The sequence below is a fragment of the Salmo trutta genome, chromosome 21 (genome assembly GCF_901001165.1).
Source record: "Salmo trutta chromosome 21, fSalTru1.1, whole genome shotgun sequence".
NCBI classification, from domain to species: Eukaryota; Metazoa; Chordata; class Actinopteri; order Salmoniformes; family Salmonidae; genus Salmo; species Salmo trutta.
Window position 1 is genome coordinate 37037684 of NC_042977.1, and position 23704 is coordinate 37061387.

Consider the following 23704-nt stretch of genomic DNA (forward strand, 5'->3'; position numbering starts at 1 on the left):
GTGTGGTATAAACCATCATTATATTAAGCAATAAGGCCCGAGGAGGTGTGGTATATGGCCAATATACCATGGCAAAGGGATGTTCTTATGCCGACGCAGCGCTGAGTGCCTGGATACAGCCATTAGCTGTGGTATATTGGCCATATACCACAAACCCCTGAGGTAGCTTTTGCTAAACTGGTTACAAATGTAATTAGAACAGCAAAAATAAATGTTTTGTCTTACCGTGGTATACGGTCTCATATACCACGGCTTTCAGCTAATCAGCATTCAGGGCTCTAACCACACAGTTTATAATAGCAAATAAACCATTTATTACAAAAAGCTGTAATCATATCATGACGAAACATTACTTGGTACATGATCTAACATGGTTAATGTAATGTGCAGTTGTGGGTCTAGTTATGAAACCAATCAAATAGATATTTTGATTAGTTGGCACTGGCACCAAAATTGGACACAATTGCCATTGTTGGCACCATCTTTAGGGTGAGAAATCATTAAATATTTACCCCTGCAGGTGTCAGTATGGCCATGCAGTTCAGTGGTCTACAGGCGTAGTGTGGACTGACCCCATCTACTAACTACAGCCAGGAAGAAAGATAACGGTACAAGCACAGAGTTCGGTACAGCCAGCCAGCCAGCCAGCCAAGCCAAGCAATCAATCCAACCAGCACAAGGGAATTTGTGGAAGCGACGTTTGGAGCAAACTTCAATCTCAATGGAGTGTAATTTATATTAAAATAGATAGGATGCTATTTGAAAATGTTCTATAGAAAGAAAAAGGAATTAAATAAAACTTCAGTTTCAAAGAAGAGTCTTGGGGAAAACTTTGGGTCACACAACTCATCAGTAAGTAACGTTAACTCGCTAGCTAAACTAGCCTAGCTTTATGAAGACTATTTTCATCTCAGTCCTGCGTTGTTTGCTGAGTTTGCGCGTTTTAATCATTTCGTAATTTATATCACTGCTTGTAAAGCCCCGCGAGTTTGCGATGGTATATACATAATTTAGCTACTAGCTAAATCTACTTGAAGTTGCATCAGGCATTGGTAGTGTAGGATAAGAATGTCCCTGATGCGGAAACTGTCTTACATTACATGTGTATGGCTTGCTAATGCCAACTTTAAGGGATTTATGTTTTGCAATGCCGCCAGGTGTGGGCGTGGCTTCCAGTCTGACACACCTGTCACCTGGCAATGAGAAGTCAACTTGTCAGTGTTTGGGAATTTTCCAGTGTTGGTCATCCTCATTGAATCATCTTTCTCTTTCTGTGTTTTTCCCATATGCTTTTGCATTGTGACTCATGGCCTTTCAAATTGTTTTAGAGGCACAGGTTTCTCAACAACAGTTGTCTTCATCAACAGCATCATCATCCTCTTGTCATAACATCTCTGGCATCACTCATCACCAACATTCTAATTCTTCCCCATCTCTTTCCTCTCCTTCCTCTCTTTCTATCTACCCTGCTCTCACTTTACCATTCCCCACCCTACCTCTCCCTGTCCTCTGGTGTGTCTCAACACCAGCTATCTGTCCTCCAGGAACAACCCACTAGAGATGGTGGCTTGGATGTCCCCCTCCCTTTCCCTGCATCCCTCCAGGACCCCCAGGCTCCTCCCTGCCCCACTACCACCTGTCTGCTGCACCCCAGGCTGGCTACGGCCGCTAGCCCTCCCCCTGTCCTTGGAGCCTGCCTTAGACGGCCCACAGCCCTGAGTCGACATGCCAGTGCGGCTGGCTTCCCCCTACAGGCGGCTGGAGCCTGGGCCTTCAGTAAGACCCAGGGGAAAGGAGCGAGCCTTGCCTCCAGCCCCACCACAGAGGCCTCGGAGGTGGGCATCGAAGTGGAGGACATCCCCTCTTTGCTCCGGGACGTGGCTTGCTTCGCTGAGGCTGTGGAGAAACTGAAAGAAATGGTGCTGGGGGAAGGTGAGAGAGGCGTTATAATGGCCAGGAGTTTTTGACCAGTAAAAATTCTTATTTTTAGCCTATAACTAGAGTTCAGAGTTTTCTTAGTCAGGTCATATGGAAAGGAAAAAACCCTGGCCCTTAGTTATGTTGTAACATTGTGTGTGTCCCAGGGTGTGTGTGTGTCAGTATGCCTGGTGAAACTGAGGAAGGAAGAGGGAGTATGTCACACAAGGTACGCAGCACTATAGTATTTGTCTGGTGTGTAAACACAGCTCACAGGCTTTCCTTTAACCCAGAACCCTTACATTACGAGGACTAGGGGTCGATTTGGAATTTAGCAAGCCGGGTCGTTCCACCTATTCGGTGCCTTTTCAGATGTGTAACTTGGTGCATTTTTTTTTAGATTTCACCTCATTCTAAAATTCTGTCATAAAGAGCACATGTTCAACTTAATAAAAATAAAATCCCATCTCAAAAAAGTACTATAGTAAGAGCCTATTAAGTTCCAAATAAAGTTACAGGGTTCACGATTTCATCTTAAATCAGCCATCAATCTCCATGTGACAGGGGAAATAGAAGCTTGTTGTGTACAACAGGGAGGGGTAATTGAATGCAAGCTTAAAACATTTCTAGTCTGTCTATCTATGGGTAACATGGTTGACCTGTTATGCTCGACCCACTCAGTTTTCCACCACAAAACACCAGAAAATGACCCAAAATAGTAAAACCAGCTCATCTGCTTTTACACTAAGCTTTGACTATTAGATGTTCAATGTTTATTTTTGAAAACATTATTTAAAAAGGAATAGTTTCACCAAATTAAAACGAGAGTTCAGTTCACGTAACAGGGTTGACCTTAAAATGAGGGACGTTTTCACATTAATCACATTAAATAAATAATCATCTTCAGAAATGCCTTTGTCAAAGCAACAAAAATAACTAGGGATTTACAATGATGGTGAAAACTTGGAGACATTTTGTGGTTAAGTGGTATAAATATTCCTGGACAGAGGGTCACAGAGGGACAAAATGCTGAATTCTGGCACTTTAGCAAGTCTTTATTCCAGTGGAGGCTGCTGAGAAGAGGACTGCTCATAGTAATGGCTGGTTGGAGTGTAATGGCTGGAATAGAGTGTAATGGCTGGAATAGAGTGTAATGGCTGGTTGGAGTGCAATGGCTGGAATAGAGTGTAATGGCTGGAATAGAGTGTAATGGCTGGAATAGAGTGTAATGGCCGGTATGGAGTGTAATGGCTGGAATAGAGTGTAATGGCCGGTATGGAGTGTAATGGCTGGAATAGAGTGTAATGGCTGGAATAGAGTGTAATGGCTGGTTGGAGTGTAATGGCTGGAATAGAGTGTAATGGCTGGTTGGAGTGTAATGGCTGGAATAGAGTGTAATGGCTGGAATAGAGTGTAATGGCCGGTATGGAGTGTAATGGCTGGAATAGAGTGTAATGGCTGGAATAGAGTGTAATGGCTGGAATGGAGTGTAATGGCTGGAATAGAGTGTAATGGCCGGTATGGAGTGTAATGGCTGGAATAGAGTGTAATGGCTGGAATAGAGTGTAATGGCTGGTTGGAGTGTAATGGCTGGAATAGAGTGTAATGGCTGGTATGGAGTGTAATGGCTGGAATAGAGTGTAATGGCTGGTATGGAGTGTAATGGCCGGTATGGAGTGAATGGAATGGTATCAAACAGATGAAAACCATGTGTTTGATATCATTCCATTCACTCTATTCCGGCCATTATTATGAGCTGTCCTCCCCTCAAAAGCCGCCCTCCACTGCTTTATTCATATAAAAATTGGATTTATTCATTTCTCCATGTGGTCTATATTGAATATAACAGGCTTTTAACATTCAATATTGGTGCACAATTTCTACTTCAAAATATCAAAGGGATGCAAAAGGCACTCATTTCTTGGAATGAACCAGCTAAGCCATGTCAGGGTGACTTCACTTCCTGTCCAGGCAGCTATTTTCATCACAACTTCCTGTTCTCAGTTTCCAAGTAGGGCGAGGAGATAAGGGAGAAAGAGAGAGAACGAAGGGAGGAGAGAGAGAGACTTTTCTTAGTGTGTATGTGTGTTATTACAATGTGACAACAGAGGTAGGAGTGTTAAAATCAACCCCAGAACAAGAGCCAACTGATGGTACACTCACAAAGAGTTAGGCCCCTAAATAATTAAGGGTCTAAGCAGTAGTACACAGTCAATTTTTCTTAAAACATTGACGTTTCAGCCCCAAACTGCCTCTTGACTACATTTTAACGTTGGTTCACGTGCTGTCCGTGTCCACCACCACTTCCTACATCAAGAGTGGCAGTGTGACAGACAACAGCCCTACAGTTCCTGATTTTTACACTTTAGTCGTCTAAGGCCCGACTGAGAAACAACACACAATAAAGGAGAAGTATAACAGTAGCTGTGTTTCAATGACGGCTACTGGTGCTGGTTCTCCTTTTTCCCAGTAACCAGTGCTTCATTACATGACCTCTTGCTTGATTCATTATATGTGTGTTTATACTTGTACTGTGCTGTGTGTGTATACTGTCTGTTTATGTACTATTATAAACTGGGTGGTTCGAGCCCTGAATGCTGATTGGCTGACAGCCGTGGTATATCAGACCGTATACCACGGGTATGACAAACATTTATTTTTACTGCTCTAATTCAAATCAAATCAAATCAAATGTATTTATATAGCCCTTCGTATATCAGCTGAAATCTCAAAGTGCTGTACAGAAACCCAGCCTAAAACCCCAAACAGCAAGCAATGCATGTGAAAGAGGCACGGTGGCTAGGAAAAACTCCCTAGGAAAAACTCCCTAGAAAGGCAAAAAACCTAGGAAGAAACCTAGAGAGGAACCAGGCTATGAGGGGTGGCCAGTCCTCTTCTGGCTGTGCCGGGTGGATATTATAACAGAACATGGTCAAGATGTTAAAATGTTCATAAATGACCAGCATGGTCAAATAATAATAATCATTGTAGTTGTCGAGGGTGCAACAAGCACGTCCGGTGAACAGGTCAGGGTTCCGTAGCCGCAGGCAGAACAGTTGAAACTGGAGCAGCAGCATGGCCAGGTGGACTGGGGACAGCAAGGAGTCATCATGCCAGGTAGTCCCGAGGCATGGTCCTAGGGCTCAGGTCCTCCGAGAGAAAGAAAGAAAGAGAGAAAGAGAGAATTAGAGAGAGCATATTTAAATTCACACAGGACACCGGATAAGACAAGAGAATACTCCAGATGAAACAGACTGACCCTAGCCCCCCGGCACATAAACTACTGCAGCATAAATACTGGAGGCTGAGACAGGAGGGATCAGAAGACACTGTGGCCCCATCCGATGATACCCCCGGACAGGGCCAAACAGGCAGGATATAACCCCACCCACTTTGCCAAAGCACAGCCCCCACACCACTAGAGGGATGTCTACAACCACTAACTTACCGTCCGAAGACAAGGCCGAGTATAGCCCACAAAAATCTCCGCCATGGCACAACCCAAGGGGGGGGCGCCAACCCAGACAGGAAGACCACGTCAGTGGTAACCAGTTTATAATAACAATACGGCGCCTTGGGAGGATGTCCACATGGAGAAATGAATAAATCAGATTTTTTATATGAATAAAGCAGTGGCCATTATACCACGGCTAAGGGCTGGTTCCAGGCACTCCCTGCGATGCGTCGTGCTTTAGAATAGCCCTTAGCCGTGGTATATTGGCCATATACCACACCCCTAGTGCCTTATTGCTTAAATAACCTACATTTTCTATAACATATTGTTCCTGTGTGTGTGTGTGTGTGTGTGTGTGTGTGTGTGTGTGTGTGTGTGTGTGTGTGTGTGTGTGTGTGTGTGCGCGTGTGCGCGTGTGTGTGTCAGGGTGAATTCGAATTGGCCCCAACCTACAGGAAGGAAAATATGAATTGAATGAAGTAGAATTTAATTCAAACCAATTCAACTGAGAAGTGAAACATGAAAGTTTCATTCATTTGACAAATCTTTTATCGTAAGGATGTGCCATTTATTAATGCAATGAATACACATATTCCCGAGTAGCGCAGCGGTCTAAGGCACTGCATCTCAGTGCTAGAGGCATCACTACAGACACCCTGGTTTGAATCCAGGCTGTATCACAACCGGCTGTGATTGGGAGTCCCATAGGGTAGTGCACAATTGACCCAGCGTCGTCCGGGTTTGGCCGGTGTGGCCATCATTGTAAATAAGAATTTGTTCTTAATTGACTTGCCTAGTTAAATAAAAAAATAAATTTAAATATTAGTTTGATTATAATTTAGATGTAAAACAGTATTTTTCTTTGTCATGAGATGTTAGATTGTTCCTTTCCATACTGCCGTGTTTGATCTAATGCATTCTGGGAAATGTTTGTTCTGATATTTAACAAAAAATCGAATTCAATCCAAATTCTGTGGTGTGTACGTGCGTGAGCATATAATCTAAGGTTATTTTAGTACATTTTTAAAGTTGTGTTTTAAAGTTGAACTTATTCACTCGCATGGTTGCCTCACTGCGCTACAATTATGAATGTCACTTCAAACCTCTTTTTCATGCTTATTTCTTTATGTTTAGTTTCAGTTTTAGTTCTAGACATATAAATAACATAGCTGTCTGTCTCTGTCTCAGGCAGGCAGATAGATAACCTCTCAGACAGGCAGCTGGACCGTCGTGACCTGGCCCAGGAGTGTTTGGGAGAGGTGTTGCGTGTGTTGAGGCAGGTGATCGGTGCCTACCCCCTCCTCAACACTGTAGAGACCCTCACTGCTGCTGGAACACTCATCTCCAAGGTCAAAGGTCAGAGCTCTACTGTTAGAACTGGACACCTGTTGGAATGTGTGTGGATCAAGGTGTGGGTGGAGTTTGTAATGAGAGTGTACTTAGATCAAATGTGTGTATTTGATTTGATGTGTCCAGGGTTTAGTTACAAGGACAGCAGTGACATGGTTAAGCAGGACTTTGAGAAAGCCATCGAGACCATGGCTGTGGCTTTCAGTAGCAGGTAAGTGTGTGTGTGTGTGTGTTTCGCTCTACTATCCCTAGGATCTACATTGATAAGGTTTTTCCCACTCTCCCCCCTCTCTCCCTATTTTACACCCCTTTCCTTCTCTCCCCCTCAGTGTGTCGGAACTTCTGATGGGAGAAGTGGACAGCAGCACCCTCCTGTCTCTACCGCTAACAGAGCGGAGCAGGGTGAGTGTGTGTGTGTGTGTGTGTGTGTGTGTGTGTGTGTGTGTGTGTGTGTGTGTGTGTGTCCGTGCGTGTGTGTGTGTGTGTAAAAAACAAACAATGTTTTCTTTGGTCGTAAAGGATGGCTCAGTCTAAGTATTTGTGTGACCTCGGAGATGGTGTGTGTGTGTGTGTGTGTGCAGTCTATGGAGAACCTGTATGGCTTAGACTCGGCCCAGGCCAAAGACTGTCAAGGGAGGAGTGACCAGCAGGACTGCTGCAGTAAGTACAAAATGACATGTTGTCCTCGATGTCTAAGCATTCCCTTTCCAATCATGTCATACTCATACATTCTCGTGTGTGTGTGTGTGTGTGTGTGTCTGTGTGTGTGTGTGTGTGTGTGTGTGTGTGTGTGTGTGTGTGTGTGTGTGTGTGTCAGTGCTGAGTGGAGAGCAGGCTGACCTCCTACTGCAGTGCAGTGAGGGAGGAGTGGACACCGCTCTCTCCTATGCCAAGGCTGTGTCCAGATACCTGAAGGATGTTATCAGCTATGTGGAGAAAAGGACTGCTCTGGGTTGATCACTTCGACTCATCTAATTATTCTGTCTCTTTTACTCTTCTATCTGTGTCCATCAGCAGTTGTTCTCGGCCTCTTAGGGCTTCAACTAGATTACATACACCTGACCAGTATCTAGGGGCAGAAATGGAACTGGGCCAAACTTTTTGTTGTCCACTTCAAGTTCTGCTTTTTTAGTTTTCTGCTAACAAGGTATGTGTAAGTAGTGTGTGAGTTTCTGTGTCTGTGTGTTCCAGAGATGGAGTTTGCCAGGGGACTGCAGAGGCTGTGTCAGTCCTGTAAGCAGAGCATCGCACAGGTAATGGGAGAACACACACACACACAGACAAACGTGCACATAAACACATACAAATCTCTCTCCTCTCTCTCTCTCTCTCCTCTCTCTCCTCTCTCTCTCTCTCCTCTCTCTTTCTCTCCCTCTCTTTCAGCCCCAGATGCCATTCTTCTCCATCTACTCTCTGGCTCTGGAGCAGGACTTGGAGCAGAGTGTGGGAGTGCAGCAAACCACTGGCTCCATACATACTGTTCTACAGGTAGATACAGTATCTCACACACACACACCACAGGAGGTTGGTGGCACCTTAACTGGGGAGGACGGTTGTGTTAATGACTGGAGTGGAATCATTGAAATGGTATCAAATACATGAAAACACATTGTTTCCAGGTGTTTGATGCCATTCCATTCGCTCTGTTCCAGCCAGTATTATGTCCTTCCTCAGCAGCCTGTGACACACACACACACACACACACACACACACACACACACACACACACACACACACACACACACACACACACACACACACACACACACACACACACACACACACACACCTACAAGGATTATTACAAGTGAGAAAATGTCTCTATCTCAACCTCTCTCTGGCCCAGCCTCTGATGCAGTGTAAACAGGAGCATGAGAGGAGACGCAGAGAGCTCGGAGAGCAGTGGCAGAGGGCCCAGAGGAAACTGGTAAAGTCTTGTCCATGTTGCTTTGACATGTTAATGCCGCGCACGTGTTATCATGTCTCACTCTTATGTCATGTATGAGAAAGACATTGATATTCCATATTTCAGTGAGAGTAGATGGTTTACCAATCGCTCTGTCAAAAGCCTCGGTGTCACTCTAGACTGCTCCCTCTATTTCGAACCCCACATAAAAACCATCACCAGGATGGTTTCACCTCTGCGATATCTCCAGGCTCCGCCCCTCGCTATCACACTCCAGCAATGAAACTCCTCCATGCAACACTCTCCTCACTGGTATCCCCACCAAACTCACCAACAGACTTCAACTGGTCCAGAACTCTACTGCCAGAATCCTCACCAGCACCAGATCAACTGAACACCACACCAATCCTCATCAATCTACACTGGCTCCCTGTGCAATCCTTTATTAACTTAAAGACAGTCCTCCTCACCAAAGCCCTCCACAACCTGGCACCCACCTACCTCTCTGACCTCTCAGTCGATGCCTCTTCACGCTCCCTCCACTCCTCCTCTACTGGTCTCCTTGTCACCCCCTCATTCCACCTCTCCACCATGGGTGCCCGGGCCTTCAGCTGCTGGAATGAGATTCCCCCCCCCCCCACACATACAACATGCAGACACAATCATCTCATTCAAAAACCTCCTTAAAACACACCTCTTCAAGGATGCCTATAACCTATAGCCTGTGCTCTATGATTCTCTGTCCTACCCTCCATTCTGTGCATTCTCACTATACCCATGTATCCCTATGTGTCCCCCCAGCCCACCCCCTTACCCTAAACCCTTACCCTAAACCAGGTCCGTATCCTATTCCCAACCCTACCTCCTAAACCCTTACATAAACCAGATTCGTATTCTCTACCCAACCCTACCCCCTAAACCCTTACCTAAACCCTTACCTAAACCCTTACCTAAACCCTTACCGAAACCCTTACCTAAACCCTTACCTAAACCCTTACCTAAACCAGGTTCGTATCCTCTACCCAACCCTACCCCCTAAACCCTTACCTAAACCCTTACCTAAACCCTTACCTAAACCCTTACCTAAACCCTTACCTAAACCAGGTTCGTATCCTCTACCCAACCCTACCCCCTAAAGCCTTACCTAAACCCTTACCTAAACCCTTACCTAAACCCTTACCGAAACCCTTACCTAAACCCTTACCTAAACCCTTACCTAAACCCTTACCTAAACCCTTACCTAAACCAGGTTCGTATCCTATTCCCAACACTTTCATCCTCTTTTATTTGTCCTATTTCATCTGGTCCTTTGATAAAATGTTGACTTTGATTGATGCAATTGGTTTTATGAACTACACTTGCTTTTAATGGCTACTTGTAATGTAAGATATCCTTGATTACCCTGAAAGGCATCCACCAAATAAAATGTATTACTATTATTTCGTGTGTGTGTGTGTGTGTGTGTGTGTGTGTGTGTGTGTGTGTGTGTGTGTGTGTGTGTGTGTGTGTGTGTGTGTGTGTGTGTGTGTTCCTAGACTGATGCTGAGAGTGGCATGCGTAAAGCTCGAGGCTCGTACATGTTTCGCTGTGAGGAATATGACAAGGCCAGGGGTCGGGCAGAGGAGGAGCTACAAGGGGGAGCAGGCGGGCTGAAAGCTCTGGACCGGAAGAAGCGATTGGAGGAGGAGGCCAGGACCAAGGTCAGCTGACTAGTCTGATAGGGGCAGAGAGCGCGTCTCGAATTTAGCTTGCCTTGCATGCCAGATGGACCAAGTTTGCACTTTTCAGACCTTTTCATAGATCCTGAAGTGCCAACTCTGCCAACTCAGTTATGCCAGGCGAGCAAAATGAATCGCAACTAATGGCTGGTCCATGTGTGTCTCTACAGGCTGAAGAGGCAGAGGCTGTGTATCGTGCATGGATATCCGAGGCGGAGGCGCGGCACCAGGAGAGAGAGCAGACTAAGGGCAGCACTCTCAGACAGATCCATGATGTCATCAGACACACAGACCACACCCTCAGATCTGTAAGTCAACTCACGCATCTATCAGGGAAGTAAAACCCTCAACTTGTTTGCAGGTGGATTGCACTGACCAATCAAACGTCCTAATCATGACTACATCCACCTTTAGGTTAGATTATGTTTATGAAGTCTGTTCACGAGAGATCTTGGGACAGACGAAATGTGTTCATGGAAATTGTAGTTTGTCTCCATCGAATTGCTTATTCCTGGGTGTTGTAGTTCTTTACAACATGTCTCCCTCCCCAGTGCACGGTGTCGTACTATCAGCTGCTGCACATGCAGACAGCAGCGCTGCCAGTCCACTACCAGACTCTGTGTGAGAGCACCAAGCTCTACGAGCCGGGACAACAGTACGCCGCTCACGCAAGACATCTACACAAGAGCCGAGAGGATGCCAGACATCTCAACACGAGCACAGAGGATGCCAAACATCTGTCGAACACAGAGCCTGCAGCTCACTACCACTTCGAGCCCTACTCATCAAACCAGTGGGTTCACACTTGAAATGGTTTACAGTTGACCTTTCAGTGATTCATATTGTTGTCAAGATCAGAAAATACCAGGTGCAGAGAAAGATTTTGTAAGTGGCGTTAGCCTTCAAAGGGTCAGAACAGGCCAGTTAGTTGGCTACCAACTACTATGATTTTCAGGAGGAAGCAATGTAATTTTCTCCTTCCCTCATCAGTCTGTCTGGACGCACCCGCCACAACAGCTCTAACACGGATGTACCAATCAGCACGGAGACCACACCTCCCACGGACGCACCAATCAGCACGGAGACCACACCTACCACAGATGAGGGTGGTGCTGAGGATGGAGTCACACAGAGATGTGGTGAGTCCTGATTGACTCGTGTAAGGTCTTCTCTAATGGTCTAAGAAGAAGAGGAGTACACTTTTCTCACCACAGATGTGATTTATAGGAACCACAAACCAAGATTAGAAGTTTTCATTATGGTGCTTCATTTGAAAGCTCATTGGTGGTATGTGTCCTTATTGAAGGGCAATGTCACCAATCACACAAGTCCTGGCCGTCAACGATGAAGGACTCGGACTGTCTTGGAGGAGTCTATGGTCTGGAGTCCTCCAGCACTGGTACCTCCTGATGTAGAAACTAGAATGTCAACCTCCAGCACAGCTACCATAGAGCCTCAGCAATTTCTAGATTACAGAAAAGGGTCCAGCGTTGCATAATTCAGAATATTCAATGATATATAATAGTGTATTGCATGTGTGTTTCAGGGCACGTACCTAAAGCCAATGAAGAACTGGAGGAACATGATGGAAACGTCACCTCGTTTGAACAGGGTAACAAACACTGTCCTCCTCAAGTCTCCGTTTGTCTGAACTCTGTCTAAATCGAGATCCACACAGCGGGAGAATTGCATGGATAGTTCAGATTAGGATATGACCCTCTCTTTCTCATTCTGAACTCTCTCTTCTCTCTTGTCTTTTCTCTTGCTGTGTGTTCAGGGACAGAGCCAGAGATGGCCGTTCCCACTGGTCCCTTCCGGAATGTGGGAATGTCCAAGGCAGCAAAGACCCACAGACTCCGCAAGCTCCGCACACCTGCCAAATGCAGAGAGTGTAACAGCTATGTGTACTTCCAGGGTGCAGAGTGTGAGGAGGTGAGACACACACACCCTAGGAGGTACAGTAGACTGTGTAATATGTCTACTCTGTTTACTGACTGTAAAGTTACTATATTATTTGCTTGTCTTCCCTCCTGCAGTGTTATCTGGCATGCCATAGGCGTTGCTTGGAGAGCCTGGCTATCCAGTGTGGCCATAAGAAGCTACAAGGTCGCCTGTCGCTGTTTGGCAGGGACTTCACGCAGGGGCTGGGAGACCCCGATGGTGTGCCTCTGGTCATCAGGAAGTGCATCACAGAGATAGAGAGCAGGGCTCTTAGGATGAAGGTGCTTTTACACTTACACACAGAGTAGTACACACACACACATTCAAAGAATGACTTGTCATATAAACTGTGTGTGTGTAGGGTATCTATCGTGTGAATGGGGTGAAGACTCGTGTGGAGAAGCTGTGCCAGGCCTTTGAGAATGGGAAAGAGCTGGTGGAACTGTCCCAAGCCTTTCCTCATGATATCAGCAACATGCTCAAACTTTACCTCAGACAGGTAACATACTGTTACATACACTCACAAAATACTCTCCCTCCACTTCTAGACTCACTATCCCTCCTTCACTCTGCATCCCACTCCCTCCCCTCACCCTCTGTCCCCTTCTTTCTCCTCTCCCCTCCCTCTCTTCCTCTCCACCCTCCCTCACTCTGTCCTCCTCTTCCTCTCCACCCCTCTCACACGCTGTCCTCCTCTTCCTCTCCACCCCTCTCACACGCTGTCCTCCTCTTCTTCTCCACCCCTTTCACGCTCTGTCCCCCTCTTCACCCCCTCATTCTGTCCTCCTCTTCCTCGCCACCTCTCACTCTGTCCTCCTCTTCCTCTCCACCCCTCTCACACGCTGTCCTACTCTTCCTGTCCACCCTCTCATTCTGTCCTCTTCCTCTCCACCTCCTCACTCTCTATCCTCCTCTTCCTCTCCACCCTCTCACTCTGTCCTCCTCTTCCTCTCCACCCTCTCACTCTGTCCTCTTCCTCTCCACCCCCTCACTCTCTATCCTCCTCTTCCTCTCCACCCTCTCACTCTGTCCTCCTCTTCCTCTCCACCCTCTCACTCTGTCCTCCTCTTCCTCTCCACCCCCACTCTCTATCCTCCTCTTCCTCTCCACCCTCTAACTCTGTCCTCCTCTTCCTCTCCACCCTCTCACTCTGTCCTCCTCTTCCTCTCCACCCTCTCACTCTGTCCTCTTCCTCTCCACCCCCTCACTCTCTATCCTCCTCTTCCTCTCCACCCTCTCACTCTGTCCTCCTCTTCCTCTCCACCCTCTCACTCTGTCCTCCTCTTCCTCTCCACCCCCTCACTATTTGTCCTCCTCTTCCACTCCAACTCCTCACTCTCTGTCCCCTTCTCTTCATCTCCACCCCCCCCCTCGCTTTCCCTTCTTCCCTCTCCAGCTGCCAGAGCCTATCTTGCCCTTCCATCTCTATCCGTCTCTGATGGGGCTGGCCAAGGAGAGCCTGCGTTCTGCGTCTCCTAGCCCAGATGGAGGTGAGGTGGCTGGGGCAGCAGTGCTGGCAGACCTGGGTGCTGAGACTCCCCTGGAGGTCCTGACTCTGGTCCACAGCCTGAGGGAGCTAATGCTAACGGAGCTGCCGCAGGCTAATACAGCCACACTGCGCTATATTGCACAGCATCTGCGCAGGTGAGGTGACCATGAGTAAGGCACACACACATAAAATGTGATTTTAACACGGAACATTAATCCTAACGTTTGATGAAGAACAAATAGCTCATCGTGGCCATTTCTCCTTTCTTACTCTTTCCTTCCTCCCTCTTATTTCTTCACTTTTCCCCTCTCAGGGTGTGTGAGTGTGAGCAGGAGAACAAGATGAGTCCCAGTAACCTGGGCATTGTGTTTGGTCCCACCCTGATGCGTCCCCGTCCCTCCGGGGCCACCGTGGCCCTGTCCTCCCTAGTAGACTACCCCCACCAGGCCCGCATCGTAGAGACTCTCATAGTCTTCTACAGCACCCTCTTCCATGACAGCTCCAACGGCACCCCAGTTTCCCCCTTAGCCCTAAGCCAGAGCCAGGTGAGTGAGCGACTGTGGGTGTAGGGTGTCATAGTGAAACAGTGTGCTGGTTCTGCTCTAGAAACAAGTGATGTGAGGAAAATACAATTATGGGCCCCGAGGGTAGAAGAGCGGTAGCAACCACACAAATAGAAGAGGATGCATTTAAAAATATATATTACATTTTTTATTTATTTAACAAGGCAAGTCAGTAAAGAACAAATTCTTATTTACAATGACGGTCTATACCGGCCAAACCCGGCCAACGCTGGGCCAATTGTGCACCGCCCTATGGGACTCCCAATCACAGCCAGTTGTGTTTATCACATTCAACCATTTCTGCTGTGTGTTTCTCCTAAGACGGTGGAGGGGAGAGACTGTGGGGTTGGGGGAGGAGTCCAGGGGAGAGACGAGGGAGACAAGACAGACTCACAACACGACGGGGGTGAGATGCCAGAAAACCACTGAGAGACCAGTGGAATCAGACTGAGGAGGAACCCTTAGCCGCAGCACCCACTGACCCTCTCTGGACCTGAAATCTTCAACAAAGAACTTCTGGAAAAAATGGAAATGAAAAAGTACTTAATGAAATCTACAAATTGGAATTCATTTGGGAAATTGTAGTTGAAATGAAAGTGGTTCCAACTTACTGTTTTAATGCGTTGACTACTGATGAAAAAGTGAATACAATGACTGGATAGCAGAATATCATATTGCTGTTGTGTGAACGTGTTCATTTCATTGCATGACTTGAGCTATGATTTTCTAAACCAGTTTTGCCAAAATGCTGCACAAAGCTATTTTTATTGTTTAATTACCTGGTGAGATACCAGGAAGGAATGTGAGATTCAGTGTTTTTGTTCCTGCAATTTCCTCTTTTTGTATTCTCTCTGTATACCTCTTGTACGGTGTATTCATATGGTATGTCTATACTCCAGCCTACCGTCTGCCTGTGTACTCACACCACTGCTTCAGCACTGCTGCTGGTTGGGGTGCTAGTCATTGAGAGATGATAATATGTTTATATTGTTACAGTTCTAACATGATTTGTTGTATATCCTTGGTGACATAAAATTCAAGTCAAGCACTATGCAAATGTTTGACTCCCAATGATTGTTGCTGAGATTTGACTGTTTTGCAACACAGTAACTTCAGTCACGGTAATAATGAACACAAATGTTCAGTGTGCATTCAACCTCAATCAGTTATGTGGGACATTTTTTCAAATGTGAAAAGACCTTGCCTTGCTGTTCGACATTAAAAACAGTTGGATTTATTTCTTCTGAAATAAATAATTTGCCCGTTCAAATTAAAAATGCTCATTTTTTTAAAATCCAACAAATGAAGAGGTTATCACCTCAAGCACATTCATAAAAACTAGTAGTGCCAAAAGGTAAGCAAGTCAACCTATTCACAAAAGTTATTGGGAGACAAAGTGATGAGAGCATGTTCTTTCTTCTTCATATGGAACATCTTCAGTCATTCCCTGTCATCATCAGATCTCATACTCCTGGTCCATAATAGAGCTGGAGTGTGTTTACTGCACCAGTCTGTAGGTGATGTATCTACCGGCAGTCTCACTAGGTCTGATGATCTTCACTACCTGTTAGAACAGACAGGCCAGCAGGTCAACACAGGAGTACTGTAAACTAAAATCGCACATAAAACGCCTCAGTCATTTGTTTGTGTGTGTGTGTCATACCTGTCCTCTTTTCAGTCCAAAGTATCTGGCCACAGGGTCTCCTGCTTGAATCCTGGGTAGCTGGCTCTCCTTCAGTTTACTGACACGTCAATCAAGGAATCACTATGGCAACATCATACCATCATTCATGTATTATATATATATGGAACATGGTAACAAAAAAATATGTATTGTGTAATGCATGGTATAGAAATAATTCTGCATTCAGTGCTAAAAAGATACTATCGAAGCAGCAACTCTGACAGTTCTTCTTTTGTCATCACTATGTGCTCAGGAACCAGCTAAAAAGATAGGAAATAAAAGACTCAAATCAAAGAGCATATAATTACAGAAAATATTTTGTTTATGTAGTATAAAGACATTGGGCTTGTTTGAACGCATCAGTTTCATGCATTCAGAGACCATCGTTGATCAGTGCTGATCACCAACTTTCAATGTGTTGCATTTTGGGTATAGAAATTGTCGGACTTGTCTACTGCATGAACTTTACAAAAACCACATGATCAAAGGTCATGCAGTTTTTTAAATACAGTCCTCAAAGTTTCTCCACACCAACTGCCAGTGGTGTAAAGTACTTAAGTAGTATCTGTACTTTACTATTTATATTTGACAACTTTTACTTCACTAAATCCCTGAAGAAAACAATGTACTTTTTACTCAATAAATTTTTCCTGACTCACAAAAGTACCCATTACATTTTGAATGCTTAGCAGGACAGGAAAATGGTCAAATTCACACAGACTTAACAAGAGAACATCCCTGGTCATCCCTACTGCCTCTGATCTAGCAGATTCACTAAACAAATGCTTCGCTTGTAAATTATGTCCGAGTGTTGGAGTGTGCCCCTGCCTATCCGTAAATTAACAAAAACAAGAATATTGTGCCGTCTGGTTTAATTTAAGCAATTTGAAATGATTTTTATATTTGTGCAATTACATTTACTTTTGACACTTAAGTATATTTAAAACCAGATACTTAGATTTTTATTCAAATAGTATTTTACTGGGTGACTTTCACTATTACTTGAGTCATTTTCTATAAAGGTATCTTTACTTTTACTCAAGTATGACAATTAGGTACTTTTTCCACCACTGCCAACTGCACCCTGTCTTCAGCCATCGACTGCATTGTGGGAGGCACTATTGTCAACCAATCATTATGGTGTTTTTCTCTGACTAACGCAAATATGACCAAAGATGCGACTGAAACAAGAACCAACTATGCCACAACGAATTGGCTACAAATAAATGTAAATCTTTGAGACCCTTCTTTCACAAATGTATTGTATGTTTGTGAGTGTGTGATATGGACGGTAGAGAAAAGGTTATTTGGACATTCTGAAGGAAAAGTTTTAAAAAGAACACCTGCCATGTTGATATGAGCCTCGTTAGAAAACACTGACTTTCAGTTGTCGCAGACGTACCTCCCCCAACCGCAATCATCGACTTCCATCTGTTCTCATCTGCTTTAGTAAGACAACTCGAACACGCTCAAAGTCCCCTTCAGGCAAGATACTGTGTGTGCAGGTTATACAGTTTGCAGCCAAATAATTGGCCCTCTCGCACTTTTCTAAAATAATTCCTAATTTCTTCTAAAAAAAAGTTGAAATTTGAAGAAAATGTTGCACTCCACACCTTGTTATTGGATTTTCAAAATTGCAGAATCATTTTTATTTTTAATTTAGAAAATAAAACACAAATAGCATGGACAACATTATTGACACCCTGAAGTTAGTACTTGTTTGCACAGTCCTTGACCAAGATAACTGCTGACAAATGCTTCTTGTAGCCATCAATGAACCATTCCAGGGTTATTTTGATGCGTGTTTTTTTTTGTTGAATGCTTTGTTTGGTCGTGGGGAAGCCCCCACTACTGAAGGAGACACGAAAGCCTGATTGAACTTCACAAAAAATACACCTAAACAAGCCTAAATCCTGGGCGAAATGTTCTGTGGACAAATTATACAAAATTAGAGCCCTTTGGCAATACAGATCAGAGCTCTGTTTAGTGTCATCCAAATGAAGCATTCAATGAAAAGAACACCCTCCCTACAATCAACCATGGGGAGGTTTGATAATGCTGTGGGGTTGCTTTGCTGCCTCTGGTACTGGGGGCCTTGAACATGCGCAAGGCATCGTGAAATTAGCAGATTATTAAGTCAAAAAGCACAAAGGAATGGTTCAAGAAGAAACACTGGACAGTTCTGAATCACATCCAAAACCAGCAGTTGGTGGAGAGCATCCCTCAAATATAGAAGAATGAGAGCAGTTTGCCAAATTGCCTGTAGAAAGGTGCAGCAAGCTTATTGATGGCTACATTATCTTGGCCAAAGGCTGTGCAACAAAGTATTAGCTCCGGGGTGCCAGTAATTTTGTCCATACCATTTAATCTTAATTAAAATTGTAAACTTATGTTTACAAAAATAAAATCCTTCTGCAATGCTGAGAATCCAATAAGGTGTGGAGACAAAGTTTTTCAATTTCATCTATTTTTGGGGGCAAGAAATAGGGAATTATTTAAGAAAGGTGGAAGTGTACCAATTTATTTGGCTGCAACTGCAACTCTAAACTAGCGCACATACCTCATGCTCTGTGATGTTGATGAGGAGCTCCTGTTGTAGAAACTGCTCCAGGATGTATTTAGGTGCCATGTCCACCAGCGACTGAAAAGAAAGAAACAAGGGAGTCATAACTGGCCCCTGGATAGTGATCAGTATAGGACAGGGCCACACGAAAAGTAACAGCGCTGTTAAAATACTATGAAAAAAGGTGTATTTTCTTCCTCTGCTCCATGGAGTAATCTGATGTGAATTAGCAGGTGTTAGCTGTAGCGTCATTATGGCTGTGAACTACAGTGCATTCGGAAACCATTCAGACCCCTTCACTTTTTCCACATTTTGTTACAGCCTTATTCTAAAATGGATTAAATCGTTTTTCCTCATCAATCTACACACAATACCCCATAATGACACAGCAAAAACAAGTTTAGACATTTTTGCAAATAAAAATAAATAAACCCCGGAAATATCACATTTAAATAAGCATTCAGACCCTTTACTCAGTACTTTGTTGAAGCACCTTTGGCAGCGATTACAGCCTCGAGTCTTCTTGGGTATGACGCCTCAAGCTTGGCACACCTGTATTTGGGAACTTTCTCCCACTCTTCTCTGCAGATCCTCTCAAGCTCTGTCAGGTTGGATGGGGAGTGTTGCTTCACAGCTATTTACAGGTCTCTCCAGATACGTTTGATCAGGTTCAAGTCCAGGGTCTGGCTGGGTCACTCAAGGACATTCAGAGACTTGTCCCTAAATCACTCCTGCATTGTCTTGGCTGTGTGCTTAGGGTCGTTGTCCTGTTGGAATGTGAACCTTCACCCCAGTCTGAGGTCCTGAGAGCTCTGGAACAGGTTTTCATCAAGGATCTCTGTACTTTGCTCCGTTCATCTTCCCCTCGATCCCAGTCCCTGCCGCTGAAAAACATCCCCACAGCATGATGCTGCCACCACCATGCTTCACCGTAGAGATGGTGCCAGGTTTCCTCCAAATGTGACACTTGGCATTCAGGCCAAAGAGTTCAATCTTGGTTTCATCACACCAGAGAATCTTGTTTCTTGTGGTTTGAGTCCTTTAGGTGCCTTTTGGCAAGCTCCAAGCCGGCTGTCATGTGCCTTTCACTGAGGCGTGGCTTCCGTCTGTCAACTGTGGCACCTTATTTAGACAGGTGTGTGCCTTTCCAAATCATGTCCAATCAATTCAATTTACCACAGGTGGAATACAATCAAGTTGTAGAAACATCAAGGATAATAAATGGAAACAGGATGTACCTGAGCTCAATTTAGAGTCGCATCGCAAAGGGTCTGAATACTTATGTAAATAAGGTATCTGTTTATGTTTTTAATCATTTTGAAAAAATAAAAAACTATTTGCGCTTTGCCATTATGGGGTATTGTATGTAGATTGATGAGGGAAAATGTGTATTTAATCAATTTTAGAATAAGGCTGTAACGTAACAAAATGTGGAAAAGGTCTGAATGCACTGTGTATGACTGTATTATACAAGTGATTACTCCGAGCAGGAAGGAAGGCTAAAGAGCAACAGAGAAGCTTATTGGCTCAGTCCTGCCCCACCTGTTTGGCAGAAGGCGTCATCCCCATCTGGACCACGATGCAGGCACGTGTGATATTCTCCTCCTGCATGCGCTGGCAGTACATCTTTATAGTCTTGATTCCCACCTTGGGCTCCTCTGTGGACAAAGAGATTTGATGTGCAACAATTGTAGTGAAGTAAAGGTCCAGACAACTGATGCTCACAGACCAAAAGTTATTTTCCAAAAATAGCTAGTGACACCTTGGAAATGCGTGCATGCTGCTGTGGCAGTCAGGTCTATTTGTCTTCTAGTTACCTGGAAAGAAGACGAACATCTGGTCGGTCGGGTCATCGTTGTGGGCGACCAGCACAGTGAGATCTGTGCGCCGTGGGCGCCCTTCACTCGGCTTGTCCCCAAACTGGCTCTTGAACTCGTCCAGAGTCTGGTCCAACTCATCCTGCGTCACAAGGTAGCCTCTGTCGTGGCACAACTATATGAAAGGGGGAAAACAAATAAGTGGAGTTAGCTAGCTACCGGTAGCTGAAGAATCAATTACAGAAGACAGACGGAAGACAGAAGCAACCACCTGTGCAAATTAGCTATCTAGCATGCTCCGAACACCTGTAACTAAAGGACGTGTGAAAACGTATTGTAACGGACAGTAAGTGCATTTGTGAAACTATTTTGATGCGATATGAAAGTAGAGGGTTTCTGGAACCGTACTGCAATTGAGAATTGATTCAATTTTAGATGGAGTGTTTGCCTGTTTTGGCTGCCAGAGCCTGTCTATCTCTGAACATATAAAAAGGTCCTTGGACCTGGCTCACCTAAAGAAAAATATTTAATTTTAAAATTTTATTTTTAGGACCTCTAGAATCAGACATTATTTCATCTACTGTATCACTATCTATCTACCTATATTCAGTGCCTTTGGAAAGTATTGAGACCCCTTGACTTTTTTCACATTTTGTTACATTACAGCCTTATTTTAAAATGGAGGAAATAAAACAAAATCCTCAGCAATCTACACACAATACCCTATAATGACAAAGTGAAAACAGTTTTTTTTTTTTTTTTTTTGCAAATGTATAAAAAGTATTCAGACCTTTTGCTATGAGAGTCGAAATTGAGCTCAAGTGCATCCTGTTTCCATCGATCACCCTTGAGATGTTTCTACAACTTGATTGTAGACAGACAGAGTCCACCTGTGGTAAATTTTATTGATTGGACATGATTTGGAAAGGCACACACCTGTCTAAATAAGGTCCCACAGTTGACAGTGCATGTCACAGCAAAAACCAAGACATGAAGTCGAAGGAATTGTCCGTAGAGCTCAGAGACAGGATTGTGTCGAGGCACAGATCTGGGGAAGGGTACCAAATAATCTCTGCAGCATTGAAGGTCCCAAAGAACATAGTGGCCTCCATAATTCTTAAATGGAAGAAGTTTGGAACCACCAAGACTCTTCCTAGAGCTGGCCACCTGGCCAAACTGAGCAATCTGTGGAGAAGGGCCTTGGTCAGGGAGGTGACCAAGAACTCGATGGTCACTCTGATAGAGCTCCAGAGTTCTTATGTGGAGATGGGAGAACCTTCCAGAAGGACAACCATCGCTGCAGCACTCCACCAGTCAGGCCTTTATGGTGGAGTGGCCAGACGGAAGCCACTCCTCAGTAGAAGGCACATGTCAGCCCGCTTGGAGTTTAGCAAAATGTACCCAAAGACTCTCAGACCATGAGAAACAAGATTTTCTGGTCTGATGAAACCAAGATTGAACTCTTTGGCCTGAATGCAAAGTGTCACGTCTGGAGGAAACCTGGCACCATCGATACGGTGAATCATGCTGTGGAGATGTTTTTCAGCGGCGGGGATTGGGAGACTAGTCAGGATCGAGGCAAAGATGAACGGAGCAAACTGCAGAGAGATCCTTGATGAAAACCTGCTCTAGAGCTCTCTGAACCTCAAACTGGGTCGAAGGTTCACCTTCCAACAGGACAACAACCCGAAGGACACAGCCAAGACAATGCAGTAGTGGCTTCGGGACAAGTCTGAATGTACTTTACATTTACATGACATTTAAGTCATTTAGCAGACGCTCTTATCCAGAGCGACTTACAAATTGGTGCATTCACGTTATGATATCCAGTGGAACAACCACTTTACAATAGTGCATCTAAATCTTTTAAGGGGGGGGTGGGGGTTAGAAGGATTACTTTATCCTATCCCAGGTATTCCTTAAAGAGGTGGGGTTTCAGGTGTCTCCGGAAGGTGGTGATTGACTCCGCTGTCCTGGCGTCGTAAGGGAGCTTGTTCCACCATTGGTGTACTTGAGTAGCCCATCCAGAGCCCGGACTTGAACCCGATCGAACATCTCAGGAGAGACCTGAAAATAGGATCTGCCACTGACCCCGTTCTTCTTTCAGTCACCCACGTGGGTATAACCAATGAGGACATGGCACGTGGGTACCTGCTTCTATAAACCAATGAGATGGGAGAGGCAGGACTTGCAGCGCGATCTGCGTCAGAAATAGAACTGACTTCTATTTTAGCCCTTGGCAACGTGCGTCTGCGAGCAGTGTGGGTGCAATAATTGAATAATATTGATTTCTACATTTATTTTGCGACGGGAGCGGTGTAGTCAGCCTGTTATAAATCCATTTAGCTTAAATGGCACCAAAAAATGTATCCCTTTTTTTAACCACTACAATCTGTTCTTAGGACGAAACTGAAAAATAACAACTTGTGTAGAAAGTAAACATCCGCACCTCAATGGTGCCAAGTGTTCCTATGTCGGCATAACAGGAAGTAGGAAAACAAATGGCAACTTCTGACTAGTTCTGGTCTAGCGTTTGATGACAACGATATACATTGCCCAGACTTACATAATTAGAAAGAGCAGATTATCATGATTAAAATTGTGTCCAATTAAAAACAAATCTAAATATACACATTTGGAGATATTAGGCAAAATAGACAGACATACCAATATTTCCCTATAGTAAACAATGGGACGACCTCAGAGTAACATGAGTCATTTTTTGTTGTTTACATTTTAACTATAAACAACGTTAGCAGGTATCCATTGCCAACTGTAGCGAAGTTGCCATTGTGACATAGTACAACAAAAAGGGATTAGAACGTTCGGAAGGCGAGTTGGTGCCACAGTGCTCAATATAACTAATAGGAGCTGGCAGGGTGACACATGCTGTTAAAATAAGGCCTGTTTTTTCGTGATTACTTCAAAACTACGACAAGCAGCTGGGATGTATGGTAATATTATGAAACTGGGCTCCACCGCGGATGCAATGAAATGATTTTTTTTCGAATAAAAAGTATTGTTAAAAATGTCATGTGTCCAGCCTATCTTGGGTACTCGAGAACAAGTTGTAAACCGAGTGCCTGGGATGAAGTACTCTCAATTTTACAATTTACCTGCATGATTGTTTTGCGGATTTTCCATAGTCTGTAGGTCTCCTCCTCGTCATCCATAATGTATTCTTTAGGTTAGCTATTTTCCAATGTGTTCCACCCGTGAGAAACAAATCTTCACTCACGTTTTCCCTAAATCACAACTTTACTTCCGCACTTCGAAATCACGTGTTTAGGAGGTCTTCTTTT

At 44.6% G+C, this 23704-nt stretch overlaps 2 protein-coding genes across 4 annotated transcripts; one reads left to right on the forward strand and one right to left on the reverse strand.

Moving 5' to 3' along the window:
• Nucleotides 1-563: 563 nt before the first annotated feature.
• On the forward strand, nt 564-15389 carry LOC115157352 (rho GTPase-activating protein 45). 3 transcript variants are annotated; one of them, XM_029705536.1, is made up of 22 exons: nt 567-852; nt 1530-1932; nt 6560-6727; nt 6848-6932; nt 7051-7123; nt 7303-7381; nt 7539-7673; nt 7913-7974; nt 8105-8209; nt 8568-8648; nt 10163-10327; nt 10516-10653; nt 10897-11138; nt 11336-11484; nt 11652-11744; nt 11892-11957; nt 12123-12277; nt 12382-12567; nt 12648-12785; nt 13683-13930; nt 14089-14320; nt 14660-15389. In XM_029705536.1, the coding sequence occupies exons 1-22, from the start codon at nt 766-768 to the stop codon at nt 14765-14767; spliced, it is 3198 nt and encodes a 1065-aa protein (XP_029561396.1). In that variant the 5' UTR covers nt 567-765; the 3' UTR covers nt 14768-15389. The 3 variants fall into 3 exon arrangements, with proteins under 3 accessions (XP_029561397.1, XP_029561396.1, XP_029561399.1); XM_029705537.1 differs by lacking the exon at nt 8568-8648 and having other exon boundaries at nt 564-852; XM_029705539.1 differs by lacking the exon at nt 11652-11744 and having other exon boundaries at nt 568-852.
• A 163-nt stretch (nt 15390-15552) lies between these two features.
• LOC115157353 (DNA-directed RNA polymerases I, II, and III subunit RPABC1) lies at nt 15553-23694 on the reverse strand. The gene is made up of 7 exons (XM_029705540.1): nt 23519-23694; nt 20403-20577; nt 20128-20243; nt 18583-18663; nt 16224-16282; nt 16002-16080; nt 15553-15902 (listed from the first exon to the last, which is right to left on the reverse strand). Exons 1-7 carry the CDS (start codon nt 23573-23575, stop codon nt 15837-15839), a joined length of 633 nt encoding a protein of 210 aa, XP_029561400.1. The 5' UTR covers nt 23576-23694; the 3' UTR covers nt 15553-15836.
• Nucleotides 23695-23704: the final 10 nt, after the last annotated feature.

Coding starts and splice junctions, on each gene's coding strand:
- LOC115157352 (XM_029705536.1), top strand. CDS start 766: ATGTTCTATAGAAAGAAAAAGGAATTAAATAAAACTTCAGTTTCAAAG. Junction 10,328..10,515: donor AGGAGGAGGCCAGGACCAAG/GTCAGCTGACTA, acceptor GTGTCTCTACAG/GCTGAAGAGGCAGAGGCTGT. Junction 12,568..12,647: donor GCAGGGCTCTTAGGATGAAG/GTGCTTTTACAC, acceptor GTGTGTGTGTAG/GGTATCTATCGTGTGAATGG.
- LOC115157353 (XM_029705540.1), bottom strand. CDS start 23,575: ATGGATGACGAGGAGGAGACCTACAGACTATGGAAAATCCGCAAAACA. Junction 16,283..18,582: donor TCAACATCACAGAGCATGAG/GTATGTGCGCTA, acceptor CTATCTTTTTAG/CTGGTTCCTGAGCACATAGT. Junction 16,081..16,223: donor TCAGAGTTGCTGCTTCGATA/GTATCTTTTTAG, acceptor TTGACGTGTCAG/TAAACTGAAGGAGAGCCAGC.